The sequence below is a fragment of the Gossypium hirsutum genome, chromosome D02, assembly GCF_007990345.1.
Source record: "Gossypium hirsutum isolate 1008001.06 chromosome D02, Gossypium_hirsutum_v2.1, whole genome shotgun sequence".
NCBI lineage: Eukaryota > Viridiplantae > Streptophyta > Magnoliopsida > Malvales > Malvaceae > Gossypium > Gossypium hirsutum.
In genome coordinates this window covers 43,853,971-43,867,780 of record NC_053438.1, presented here as the reverse complement: position 1 = coordinate 43,867,780, position 13,810 = coordinate 43,853,971, and the positions used below count along the sequence as shown (strand labels likewise).

General features: G+C 30.9%; 2 protein-coding genes across 6 annotated transcripts; both read left to right on the top strand.

The window, feature by feature from the left end:
• Positions 1 to 333: 333 nt before the first annotated feature.
• LOC107907641 (uncharacterized) lies at positions 334 to 6,207 on the top strand. Of its 5 annotated transcripts, none has more exons than XM_041088660.1 (5): positions 334 to 669; positions 3,679 to 4,396; positions 5,168 to 5,498; positions 5,577 to 5,756; positions 5,901 to 6,207. In XM_041088660.1, exons 3-5 carry the CDS (start codon positions 5,451 to 5,453, stop codon positions 6,069 to 6,071), a joined length of 399 nt encoding a protein of 132 aa, XP_040944594.1. In that variant the 5' UTR covers positions 334 to 669; positions 3,679 to 4,396; positions 5,168 to 5,450; the 3' UTR covers positions 6,072 to 6,207. The 5 variants fall into 5 exon arrangements, 4 of the variants coding, with proteins under 4 accessions (XP_040944594.1, XP_040944593.1, XP_040944592.1 ...); XM_041088659.1 differs by lacking the exon at positions 3,679 to 4,396 and adding an exon at positions 2,579 to 2,617; XM_041088658.1 differs by having other exon boundaries at positions 3,679 to 5,498.
• Positions 6,208 to 6,579: 372 nt separating this feature from the next.
• LOC107908463 (peptidyl-prolyl cis-trans isomerase CYP23) lies at positions 6,580 to 11,257 on the top strand. The gene is made up of 8 exons (XM_016835636.2): positions 6,580 to 6,996; positions 7,241 to 7,354; positions 7,455 to 7,603; positions 7,697 to 7,769; positions 7,873 to 7,962; positions 8,632 to 8,671; positions 10,693 to 10,775; positions 10,863 to 11,257. The coding sequence occupies exons 1-8, from the start codon at positions 6,811 to 6,813 to the stop codon at positions 10,881 to 10,883; spliced, it is 756 nt and encodes a 251-aa protein (XP_016691125.1). The 5' UTR covers positions 6,580 to 6,810; the 3' UTR covers positions 10,884 to 11,257.
• The last annotated feature ends 2,553 nt before the right edge of the window (positions 11,258 to 13,810 follow it).

The following is a 13,810-nucleotide window of genomic DNA, read 5'->3' as shown; positions in this document are numbered from 1 at the left end:
GAAATAATTTATCATTCTTAGGCTTTTCAAATAGAAACATATGAAGAAGTCAACGAAGAGCTACCCACTTTCTAAAAGAAACTGTCGGTTGTCGGTGGTGTTTCAACGATGACAGGCATTATAATCAATCAATCACAACTTGTTAAGACAATAAAGATGCCCATAAAATAGATCTGCAAACTGAAAAGAGAGAAGACACATAGAGTGAATGTGAAAAAGAAAAAAAAAGATTAATAGATAGGAGAAAAAGGTGGGAAGGAGCTAGCCCGGAGACTAACACTGCCGCTAGACAAAAACAAAAACTTAAAAAGTGTAAATTATTATTTTCCAAATATCTTTTCAGATTATATCTTCATTAAGGCTGCGTTTGTTTGATGGAAAATGTTTTTCGGAAAATATTTTCCATAATTTCCGGTGTTTGTTTGGTGGAAAATGAATTCCTTTAGGAAAACATTTTCCAAAACACAGGTAAAATCAAAGCCAATTTCTGAAAAATGTCTTACCGATTTCTAAGCGGTAAGACATTTTCCCTTCTCTTCTAAGTAGTGGTTCTCCCTTCCTCAAAGCCACCGCCTCTCCTCCTCATCTCTGCCTCGCCATCTCTGTCTCTCAGCTTCGTCTTCCTTCTTCATCTTTCTGCTCCATAGATCGGTTTTCAACTCAGTTTCGGTGAGTCACCCATATGCTTCAAGTTTTTTTTTGGCTCAATTATTTCTAAATTTTGCTTTTTGTTCAATCCGATATGATGATCAAAAAAATCAATTTTCTTTTCCTTTTTTCATAATTTATGGCTTTTTAAGTTGGATTTTTAATAATTGCTAGTGGATCAATAAAATGGGGTTATTGTTGATTGTTAAACCATGGAGGAATTTTATAAGTTTACAGCTTAAAATTGGTAGTTTTAGCTGGATTTTAGTAATTGATAATGGGTTAATGAAATGGGGTTATTGATATTTTGGTATTTTTCAAAAATCAAAAAAAGATGAAAACTCATCCTCTTCTTCCCTACACCACTCGACCCTCACTTCTTCGCTAAGGGAAGCTTTCCCTTTTAATCTTCTTGCTATTTTCTCTATAAATCTCTTAAAAAATCTCAACATTTCCTTTTAGGTTTTTTTAACAAAATAAACTCATTGTTATATTTCTACCTTCAAATTATACATAGGGTTTTTTTTCAGCGATAAACTATTTTTTGAATATTGTTGGAATGGTATATAGGTTGTTCTTAATATTTCCTTAAATTTACTATGGTATTCTGAATACCGTGGGTCTTAATTGTTAATGCTTTTATTCCTTTGCATTATAATTGATTCCATGGTTTAGTTTTATCATTGAGTTAATGGATTAAAAAGAAGTATTGAGGTGATTATCCTTACTGTTAAGTTTTTGTTTAAAAATGTCAAATAGAAAGATTATTAGTGCCATTTATAACCATCAACTTCAATGCTAATTGCAACTAAGGAAAAGTGGGCAACATATTATAACTTGTGTTATTTTATTGACATATTTTGAATAAAATTGAGTTGATCTTTTATTTCTTGAATATTAAAAATTGTTAGCAGCTCATATATAAAGACTTTCTGCTTGAGAAACAAACCAATCAAAAATACCAATAAGACTTTCAGTTAAATCCAAATTTCCTTAGAAAATTCAATGTTAAAATAAGTTGACTACTAGAAGATCTTTGCCATTATGCTGATTATTAAATACCTTTTTATATGACTATTTTAATGGAATAAGCTATTGTAATTGGTTGCAACGATGTAGGAATTTTGATGGTTAAACGATGTAGGAATTTTGTGGGTTTACAGCTTAAAAAATTGGTGGTTTCAATTGGATGGGGTTATTCTTCAAAACGGACATAAAAGTTTTTACTATTTCAGAAATAAGTACTAGGTTAGTTTAGTTAAACCAATACCTGATTTGGTTAGTTTGGCTTGCAACTTTGGTGCAATCAATGTTTACAGTCCTTAATGTTCAAAAGGCTAACAAAAGATTTTAAGAAAGAGATACATAATGTGTAGTTTGCTTTTGCATTATGTCATTCAGTTTGCTGTTATATGTGTTTCAGTTTTGTTTGGTTGTAATAGATAAACTGGAAGACGCACATATTCTTAGGTGCAGGGATGCCTTCATAATTTTTGAAACTAGTACAAGTAAACGTAATTTGAAAGTTAGTCCCTTACAATTTTAGCACCAATGATGAACTTCTCCTATGGTAGTTGAATTCACTTGCAATTTCAGAGACTGGATTTCTTCTTATAAAGCTTTTTGGACACTGCCAGAGCAAGGATGAGAAAATAAGAGGTGGGGAGGGGATCGGGTTGTTGATTCTCATTTTTGTCTCTGTTTTTCTTCTTCAAAATGGACATAAAATTTTTATTTATAATTTTAGAAGCGAAATTAAAATTTTACATGGTCTGTTTTAATTATCTGACAGAGAATTTTTTTATTTTCTTAAAAAAACAGTAGTTTATTATATAATGATTTGTAAAGCTAAAATTTATTGTTATCCATGGATAGCAGCAAGTAGGAAAAATAAAGGTGGGAGGATCTTTAACTTTTAACCTTTTGGCAGGTATATGCCCAGGGCAGTCACTTCCTTTTGACTCTTGCGGTGCTTATTCTGATTTAACCAAACCAAGCATATTCTAGCCTTGCTGACTGAATGCTTTTCCTTTACAACAAATCTAAAAAAAAAAACAAGTTCTTTAATTATATATATTATGCATATGTTTTTCAGTTTTTTATTACAGTAATAATATGAGCCATGTATATGTATGTACATACTGTTGGAGGAGTCAAGACCGTAGGAAGAAGTATAGCATTTATCAATGGGTGAAAACACAAAGGGGGACCACCCTTTTAGAAAGAAAGAAAAAACTAATGAAATATTAATGCATATTGGATATTCATGAATTTTGATTAACTACTGCAGATATAATGGTGCATAATGGTATTTGTTTCTGCAAATTACTGATTTGCTTCAGTTTGTTTCGGTGTTAAATTGTGTACTTGTTATTCGTCTTAGAAGGTGTCTTGATTCTTTCTCTATTTATGAAGTTATTTAGAAGGTTTGGCGTTCCTGTGTTAAGGGCCTTGGACAATATAATTCCATAAATTATAGAAACCAAAAAATTAGGAGACTCTGATTTACTCAATCGATTAGTTTGTACAAAAGGGAAAATTGCAAATTGGGTTAATAAACTACTATTTGTGCTTTAAGGTCAACCAAAAAAATATAAGTGGATCTTCAAAATACACTAAAATTTTCAGGTAGCCTTAAATGTCAAACATATTGAATAGGGAAACTATCCCTCCTGGTGATGATAATGGATATGAAGCATTCTTTGACAGAGCATATTAACTAGTTCTGCATTCTGAATGTTAGCAAGTTTTGACCTTAAAGATGCTATTTTTGTCATGTAAATAGGTTCTTGGATTATTCAGTTTCCATAAATTAACTCATTAAGATCTCTATTAACTATGATCAATATATTTATTGAAGTATTTGTACAAAGAAAATAGCTTAATTTCTCAAAAAAATATTAATGCAATTATAATTAGCTTGATATGTATGTATGCACTTTAGTTATGGTAACTTTTATACATGATCTTATGAAAATCTTGCATCTTTTTTATAGTGATCAAATATTTGTGTGGTATTATTTTGTGTAGATGGATCGTAATCAAGATCAAAATGCAATTGTCGGAGTCGTGACTTCAGTTTTAGCTTTTGGGGCTCTTTGGATTAAAAAATTAAAAACTATGAAGGAAATTGGTTCTCACCCTCGTGTGAATCGAGATTATGAAAGAGAAAATTATATTAATAGTATTTTACATAGTGGTGACCAGCATTGTATTGATGTGATAAGGATGAGACTGATCGCTTTTTTTAATTTGTGTTATTCTTAGTAGGAATAATTTGTTATAATCATCTAAATCTATCAATATTAGGGAGCAAGTGGTTATATTTTTACATATAATTGGTCATAATGTAAGGTTTCTGAGTAATTGGATCTAGATATTATAAATCAACTGAGACAGTTCACCGTTACTTTAGGGTTGTATTGAGAGCTATTTTGAAATTGTATAAACTAGTTATTAGATTACCCAATGAGTCAACTCCTAGTGAAATTAGAAACAATCCAAGGTTTTATCCTTATTTTAAAGATTGTATTGGAGCATTAGATGGAACTCATATTCGTGTATCCGTTCCACTTAGCATTCAAGGAAGATTTTGTAGCCGTAAAGGGGGACGACACAAAATGTATTGGCTGCCATTACATTGATTTGACATTTTCCTATGTTCTAGCTGGTTGGGAAGGTAGTGCACATGATTCTAGTATTTTAAGTGATGCATTTTCACGCCCAGGAAGATTAAGAATTCTGGAAGGTAATAATTATCATTAAATGTCAAATAGTTCTAGGAAGCTCATAATTTATTAGTATTAATTATGTTTTGTAAAATTGTAAGTAAATATTATCTTACTGATGCTGGATATGGCATCCGAAATGGATATATTACCCCATATCGTGGTGTCCGATATCATTTAAAAGAGTTTAGTGCTCAAGGGCCTGAAAATGCAAATGAACTCTTTAATCTTCGTCATTCATCATTACGAATCACTATTGAACGTGTTTTTGGGATTTTGAAGAAACGGTTTCGTGTATTAGATGCTGAACCATTTTGGAATTTTTCGACTCAAGTAGATATAGTTTTGGCTTGTTGTATCATTCATAATCATATAATGGGAGTTGATCCTAGGGATTTACTTAATCAATGATTATACGAGTAGCCTAAGTCTGATTTGATAATACCAACTCTTATGGAGCAAGAAGAAAGAGAAGAAGCAATAGAATGGCCTTCTAAAAGAGACGAAATTGCACAAACTATGTGGACTGATTATATGGCTAGAAATATTAGGTAGGTTTAGGGCTTAGGGTTATTGTTTCTATGTTATGTATGTTTTAGTATTAAAATTATTATTTTTTGTTAATGTTGGTTGGATAATGATATTGAAATTTTAGTTTGTTGGATTTTGAAATTATTATGTCTTGAATTTGTTAGATATTGATTATGTTTTAAGCTTGTTAGATATTGAATTTATTATGTTTTAAGCTTGTTGGATATTGAAATGATTGACAATGACAAGTATTAATGTAGAATGGGTAAGAGCAACAAAGAAGAGACCTCCAAGCAATTCAGGTGGACAAAACTGATGGAACATGTTTTTCTTGAAATTCTAGCAGAGGAGGCCTAAAAAGGAAATAAGCCTTCTAATACTTTCAGAGCAATTTCTATTAATCGAGTTGTCAAAGCTATTTCTGAAAGATTCCAAGTCCAATGTAATGCGAAGTACGTGGAAAATCATTTGAGGACTATAAAAAATCAGTAGCAGATTATATACAAAATTCGAGGTGAAAGTGGTTTTGGATGGGATGATAACATGAAAATGATCACATGTGATAGAGCGACAGATGATGTAGCAGCGATGGTAATATATGTATATATATGTTAAGTATATTTCAATTGTTTTTTACTTGTTATTCTAATTGTGTATAATATCCAACAGGCACACAAGAAGTATGAACCATTTTTGAATAAAAGCATTGATCATTATGATGAAATGGCTTTGGTTGTTGGCAAAGATATGGGAACAGAGAGTTTTTCCAGAACATTTGCTGACATAGATTTGGATGATGGTAACCAAGATTCAGTGCCTGTAGGCTGCGACAATGAAGAGGCTGAAGAGGTAAGAACAAATGTATCTTTATCTGGCACATCCAAACGTAAAAGAAAAAATGTTCAATAAAGTGTCGCTGATGAACAAATTAAATTTGTGGGTGAACAACTTGGCAAAATTGCTAATGCTTTGGAACAATTTACTGCGGATAAGACACCACAGCTTTACGAACAAGTGATGTCGATGGAGGAAGAAGGATTTGATGATGACTTCTTGTGTTCTGTGTTTGATTATCTAGTGAGTCATGAATTCGAGGCCAAAGTTTTTTTAGTTAAAAGTAAGAAGCATAAACAAATTTGGCTTCAAAAATTTTCTCAAGGTTGAAGAATTTGATACTTTTATATGGTGTAATATTAGTTATGCACTTGGACAATGTTGTTGTTATTATGTGGTGTATCACTAATTATACATTTGGATAATATTATTAATTTCTAGTATTAATTGTGGTTTGGAAGCTAAATTTATAATTATTCAATTCTTGTTTTTTATTTTTTTTAATACAATTACAAATAATTTATTTGACTTTGGTTGTTTTCAATTTATGACGGTTAATATTATGGCTTAATAATTGAGTATTATTATATATTTAATTTAATTTATTTATTTATAAATAAATCATTGCAATATAGGTAAAAACAATTTAAAATATAAAAATTTATTAATATGTATATAGATTTATTAATATATATAAAAATAACTTTTCTGAAAAATATTTTCAGGAAATCTGCCAAACAACATAAAACATTTTACACAAATTCATCTAAACACTAAAAAATATTTTCAATAAATCATTTTCTAAAATAAATTATTTTTCAGAAATTATTTTCCACCCAAAATGATTGAAGATATTGGGACTCATTGGAGTCGTATGAATGCATTGGCAATACTAGGATCAATAAGCCATTTGGGCCCTTCTGGATCTTATAAGCATAAGCAAATTGGACCATTCACTATGATCTATCCATCTTCTACCCGGCGTTGTTATTGTAGTTCAAAGACCCGGCTGAATTTAGTGTTGCCCCTTTTAAAGAAATGATTTTAGGCAGAATAGATTTTGGGTCAAATGAAAGTTTGGGAGTTGACAAATGCAAGTTTAGATCAAGCGCCAAGAAGGTTGAAAAGAGAATCTAAGACTAGGAGAAAAGAAGAGATGAAGATCTTATGGTGGGTGAGTTTAGTATTTGTAATTACTAATGTTGGTGCTTTGGCTGAAGAACCCCAGCTAAGCTCGCCTCGTGTTGTTTTCCAGGTTCTTTCTTTTTGCCTTTGCACTTCACTTTCACCTATATATATATACATATATATATTTCTTAACTCCACTAATTCCAGCATTCAGTTCCCATATTATCTACCCCAGTTTTCCCAGTACTTGTGTTTTATATTTAGTGAATTATGTAATAAATGGGAGTTGTTGTTGGTAATGCCAGTGTGAAAGGTATTCGATTTTGTGAGTTTGTTTGATGTTATTTTCTGAACTTTTGGTTGTGGTGCAGACAAATTATGGAGATATTGAATTTGGATTTTACCCTAGTGTTGCACCGAAAACTGTTGATCACATTTTTAAGCTTGTGCGTCTTGGTTGCTATAACACCAACCACTTCTTCAGAGTGAGTGGTAGAACTTGAAAACACTGGTTTTGGTCTTTGGTTGTTAATTAATCTGATTTTGAGGTGTGGGTGAGGTTATACATATTTAAAATTGTTGCAGGTTGATAGGGGGTTTGTAGCCCAAGTGGCAGATGTTGCAAGTGGAAGATCAGCTCCCATGAATGAGGAGCAAAGAAAGGAAGCTGAAAAGACAATTGTTGGTGAATTTAGTGATGTAAAACACGTGAGAGGTATTCTCTCTATGGGGAGGTAAAAACACCTTATGTATTGGGAGTTCATATTTAATTTAATTTTATACATTTTCTATGTATTTATATGACCCCGAGTTCTGCTTTGGTGTAGATATTCTGATCCAGACAGTGCACAGTCCTCGTTTTCAATACTTCTTGGAGATGCTCCTCATCTTGATGGGCAGGTATTCCAGTCACACTTGCTATGCATCATTGTGAATGATTATTTCAGAATCTTATTTGACAAATAGCATACCTATTACATGACTTTCTGTTTATCTTTTCAAGTATGCAATATTTGGGAAAGTCACTAAAGGTGATGAGACTTTGCGAAAGCTTGAGGAACTTCCTACTCATCGTGAGGGGATCTTTGTAATGGTATAAATGTGATGCTCTTTCTGGTTTTTCTTTGTAATGTACTAGAAAATTTAAGATGCTTTTTACCTTTGAGAACTGTTGTCATGGTGGATCCATCATGATTTTTAACATTTTACTCCATAGTATGAGTCCTTACTTACCAGTTGAGAATTCTCAGGATTGACCAGTTTCCTTGATTGTTAGCTATTCTTGTTTCACCTTTATGGCCTCTTTTCTTTCATTTTCGTAAATAGGGAATTTACCTCTTAGTAATATTATTCTTATTTTTAAATAATCCATAGAAAGAGGGAAAAGAAAAAGATAAAGCAAGAGAGGAGACACTAACATGAGCAACATACAGTTGTAAATCAGGAACTGGTTATATAATCATACAACTTTCACTGTGATGTATAGAGCTTAATGTAGCTAGTTTGCTGATCAGTTATAATCTTCTTATTCAGCACTCATGCACAAAAATCTGTCCTGTCCAGGATCTCTGTCTTGGTTATTCCTTTGTAACTGTACTCTTACATTTTATCTTAAAAGTTTGGCCTTTTCTCTATCCTCTGTTCAACTAATCTGATAGGAATTTAGAAAACAAGTAATTAATATTGCAATTTGTGGCTGATTCTAGTCCATGCCATCTTTTTCTGCTGTGAATACTAATTTACTTTTGTTTGTCTTTCCCAGCCTGTGGAGCGCATCACGATTCTTTCATCCTACTATTATGGTGAGAACTAATCAGCCTCTTATGGCATTTTGTTCTATAATTGCATTTCAAGGATGGTTAAGGGTACATTCATGTCATTGCTGAAATATATCCTTGCATGTAATTCATTATAGTAACATAAACTATTCCATGGACAATAATTTTGATCACTATATTGCATTAAAAAATATGAGCACTTCAGCTTTCCAGGATATCGTGAAGCTGGTTATGTGATGCAGTTATCTGGGGATTTTTCTAAGATGTGACATAAGTAATTATGTTCTACAGCATTGACAAGATATTAGGTAAAAGGTTGCATAATGACTGCATGTATTCCTTGATGTCATGAGCATTTAACGTACAACAAAAGCATGGAGTTCAGTGCATTATTTTCTCTGTATATATTTTAATAAGGTATGAAATCTATCATTACACCATCCACTTGTACTGCCTTGCACCTGGAAGGGACCACAAAGATTTGCACTTTGCAAAAACCTATTGTAGAGTAAGATAAACCATTATGGGATCTTCTACCAATCCGCTATTTGTTCACCCATTGATCCTTTTATCAGCTAAAGAAAACTCAATTACATACTTCTGGAAAAACCCACATTTGGATGCTAATTTAGTGAAACAGAGAAAGTTAGCTTGATAATTGCAAGAAATAGGACGTGTTCTTGCTCGACTGAAACAACTTTTTGAAATAGATAGGCAAAAGTTCTGGGCCTTTAATGTTAAGTACAGGGATAAATTCTTGAGACATCAACATGGTTCCATTTGAGGGTGAAAGCTAAAGGTAGCACTTGGGAATTGGGATTTCAGAATTTGTATTTGGATTTCAAAATTAGTGTAAATTGAGTAGTAAACTATTAAACATGTAACATTCATTATAATTTCTCAATCACGGATTTGCTAGAGGCCTATTTGGTAATGAATTTGAAATCCTTAAAATATTTTTGGATTTGACAAATCCATGTTTTTATACTTTTCTCAACTAATTTGTTCATAATATATGCATTTCATCCTTACCATTTACATAATGAAATCCAAATTGAAAATTTCAAATCCAAGTTCCTACACAGAGCAAAAGAGACTTTTGAAAAGTTCTGATGGTGAGATAGAGTTTTCTGTTTTGAGAATCTTCAACTTCCTTGGACGTCTAGACAAAAGAAAACAACTGCCTTTGATGATGGCTAGTTCTCCGACTGGTGTAATTGGATGGCCTAAAGGGTTTTACATCACATCCATATAAAATTTAAGAGCGCACACAGATGGTTTTACTTTTCACCTTCATATAAAATACTCAGTTCAAAGATTTAGAGGTCTGCATGATGCATTTTTATGTTACGCATATTTAAAGAGTGGTAATTCTTGAGATCTAAGGATTTGCACCTAGCTAGAAGAATCACAACCCTAGGAAATTACTTAACCTAGTTGATTCAGTGCATTTAACATGTGAAACGTTCATTTTTCAAACTTTACTAAGTGGCTTATATAAACTTTATTATCTGGATCAAACTGATCTACTCTCAGGTCTCAACTAAATTCATACGTTTGTATGGCATGAGTTCTTGAATGCAAAATTTTATGAGTCTTACCTGATAAATAGGGTTCCAGTATCAGGTCAGAAATTTTATAAGGGGGTAGTTCAATGCATGAAGCTCTCACATAGTTGGATCTGGAATTTCTAGATATTCTCAGCCTTACCTCACTTTTAGAGGCTGTCTCATGACCCGAGTCTGCGACTTCTAGGTCATGATCACTTGACCTTACTTTTGCACCAAGGTTCACTCTCCTTGTTAGACTTTGTGGCCAATGTAACAATATTTGAAGGGTTAAATGGTGTCATGCATGACTGCTAGCAGAGCTGGAAATAACAATTATTCTATATAGCTAATTGATGGAGAATGTTGCTGCAATTTAACCTAGCTTGCTCACAGTGTTATTTCTGCTTGCGTTTGACATGAACATGGGAATACCATTGATTTTGAAATTCTGTTATTACTCATTTGTAATCTTGCTGTTAATCTAATTGAGTTTAGATACCGAGTTGGAGAGTTGCAAACAGGAAAGGGGTATCTTGAAGCAAAGGCTTGCTGCATCTGCTGTTGAAATTGAACGACAGGTGAGGTGTTTATAGGTCCGTGCAATTAAAATCGATATCATTTGATGTTCTCTTGGTAAGGTGTGACTAAATACTGTGCCATTGCAGCGAATGAAATGCTTTCCTTGAATATCAAAACAACATCTGGATCAGCAAAGGAAATGGTCAAGACCTTGCTGTTGTGTATGAAGTCAGAGACAGGGTTGCAGGTATGAATTCTGGTAGAAAATTGGTGACCAGAAAGTGTTCAATACCATGTACCTAGCCATGGTAAAAAGAAGGAAAGAAAGTTTACGTTGACCTGAAATCCTCTTGATTTTGCTTTCAATTTTCATCTAGTGCTGACAGCTGAGAACATGGGTTTGTGATGAATAATAATGATTGTGATTAAGTGTACTGAATATCTATCTGGGCAAACTTCAATATATTAATCTTTCAATTTCTTTGAAGGACTTGGTTATCAGAATAAAAGGGGATTAAGTGCACTCCCTACTATTGATTTAGTTTGGAGGTTCATGGAAATCTTATATGCATTTGTTTCTTCAATATACACTGTAATCTCTTCTCTTGTTTTAAACCATTGGTTATTTCTTATTAGCTTTTCATTGAAATTTACTGTCATCTATATTGAAGGCAAAGAAGATAAAGAGTAGACTACAAATTGGGACACCATGTGAAAAATAATAAAAAATAAGAAAGGAGTTATTTTGTGGTTAAAAATAAGATCAACATACAGTAATCTAAAGAAGGAATAAAATATTATTTTATGGATAATTGAAAATTTTCAAGATGGTGTGGATTTTTATAATTCTTTTTAATAATATAAAATTACTATTTGTATTTTGATTTCTTATTTTATTATTTTATTGAGATTATTTCTACTATTATAAAACATTTCACTAAGTTAAGCTATGTTTGATAAACTCTTAAAAAAATGGTCTAATTGAACATGTCATTGAAGATTAATACTTTTAGTAATTTATTATTTGAAACATCTTTGATAATCTACAATGAAAATTTGTAGATAATTTTTTTATAGATAATTTTTTATTATACAAATAGGTGTGAAAAATGATAAGGTAGAAAATTTATTCTATTGTTTTTTAATTTATTTTTAAGATTATATTATCATTCGTTAAAGAGTCTGATTATATTTAGTATTTAACCTTAATTATTCAACATTTTAACTTTTTCAGTTTATCAAATAAAACTTTATTTTTGTGTTATGAGTTAATCGTGTATCAACTTAGTTAAGGAAAATACTAAAAATTTATTTTTCCAGAAATTAACAAATAATTTAAGAGTGCTTTTGACTTTTAAAGCATTTATATATGTTTTAAAAAAGACATGCCAATTTTTAGGACTTCTTGTAAAAAAAAAAGGTACACGGTCAGTGTACTAGATTAACCCTTTATATATATTATTTTTACTACGAATTATTATTTGATACACAAACAATGTAGTTTTTAAACTCTATAAGCGTTGTTAAAAAAATGTCATGTGTATAATTTATTTATTCTTTATTTTTTAATCATTAATAATGGTTAGTATTTGGTACGTTAGCAATATACATATTTTATTTCACAAGTAGCCTTAAAAAATCTCACGTCTCTTTTTTAAAATATTTATCTTTTTCATATTTTACCATACCCTTACAGAATATTTATTAACCCCTTAACCCTACATTTTAAAAACTCTAGTGCCAGTGTACCAAATATCATTCTCATTAATAGAGGATATGTGACGTTTTCTTAACCCCACTTATGAAATTAAAAGACTTCACTATCAGTGTATCAAAATAGTTATCCTTTTATTACACTCTAAACTCAATTGTAGAATTTTCATATATTTAAATAAAATAACTTAAAATATTGTTCTTAAAACAAACTTCTAAAAGAAGTATCTCACTTAAAACTACTTAGAAAAATTGGGTTTGTCTGGCATACATAATTTTCTAACCATTTTTATCTAATACAACTTTAATTACCATTTAAAAATATAATATTGATTCAATTCAAAAAACATACATATATATATAATTTTGACAACTCACAAAGAACCTGAACGGTGATAAAAGAAATGGATGAAAAAGGATGGGACTCCTATAAAAAACAACCAAACATTACTTTCTTAAAAAAAAAATTAATTAATATAAAATAAATGTCCTTTTACATTTTTTTCACTATTATTATTAAAAATTTTATCACACGGGTATGTACATGTAAACTACGTATTTAACAAATGAAAAATACAATAAATAATAAAACATATGATTTAAAATTAACTAATAATAACACATAAAATATGTACGGAATTAAATAAAAAATAAATTTGAGTAAAATGAAATTTAAACACATAAATATATCATATTAAGAATACTAAATGTACTACAATTGTTTATCATGGTGTTCTCATCAATCTTGAGTTAATATCAAGTTACCTTGTAACATAAACTCAATCAATAATATTATCAATAGATACAATTGATGGAGGTAATAACGTATGAATAATAAGTAAAACTGTGAATATTATATTAAAATAGAGTTTTGATTTAGTGGTAAAATTAATGTTTCGTTATTGTAAATGACACAAGTTTAAATCCAACTATATGCAAATTTTTATTGGTTAAAAAAAGAGAGACTAAAGTATCATCGAATAATATAACTTATTTTAATTATGAAAGAACATTTTCATTATTTTTCTAATCGATGATAAACATAATGATAACTTTTCTGTCTTTTTTGTCACTCATTTTTTATCAACATAATATTTTTCCTAATTTTTTTAATTATTGCTGGACTCTAGACTGTATATAGTTTATATAACCCGCGAAAATTTTTGACATATTTGATTGCGATCTTGATAAAGATAGGGCGCTCCTTCGTCTCAAAATCTAAATAGAACAATCTTTATTATTTGTAGCGGTTTTTTCGGGTAGTTATTTGCCAGCGTTCATCCTGAGCCAGGATCGAACTCTCCATGAGATTCATAGTTGCATTACTTATAGCTTCCTTGTTCGTAGACAAAGCCGGTTCGGAATTGTCTTTCATTCCAAG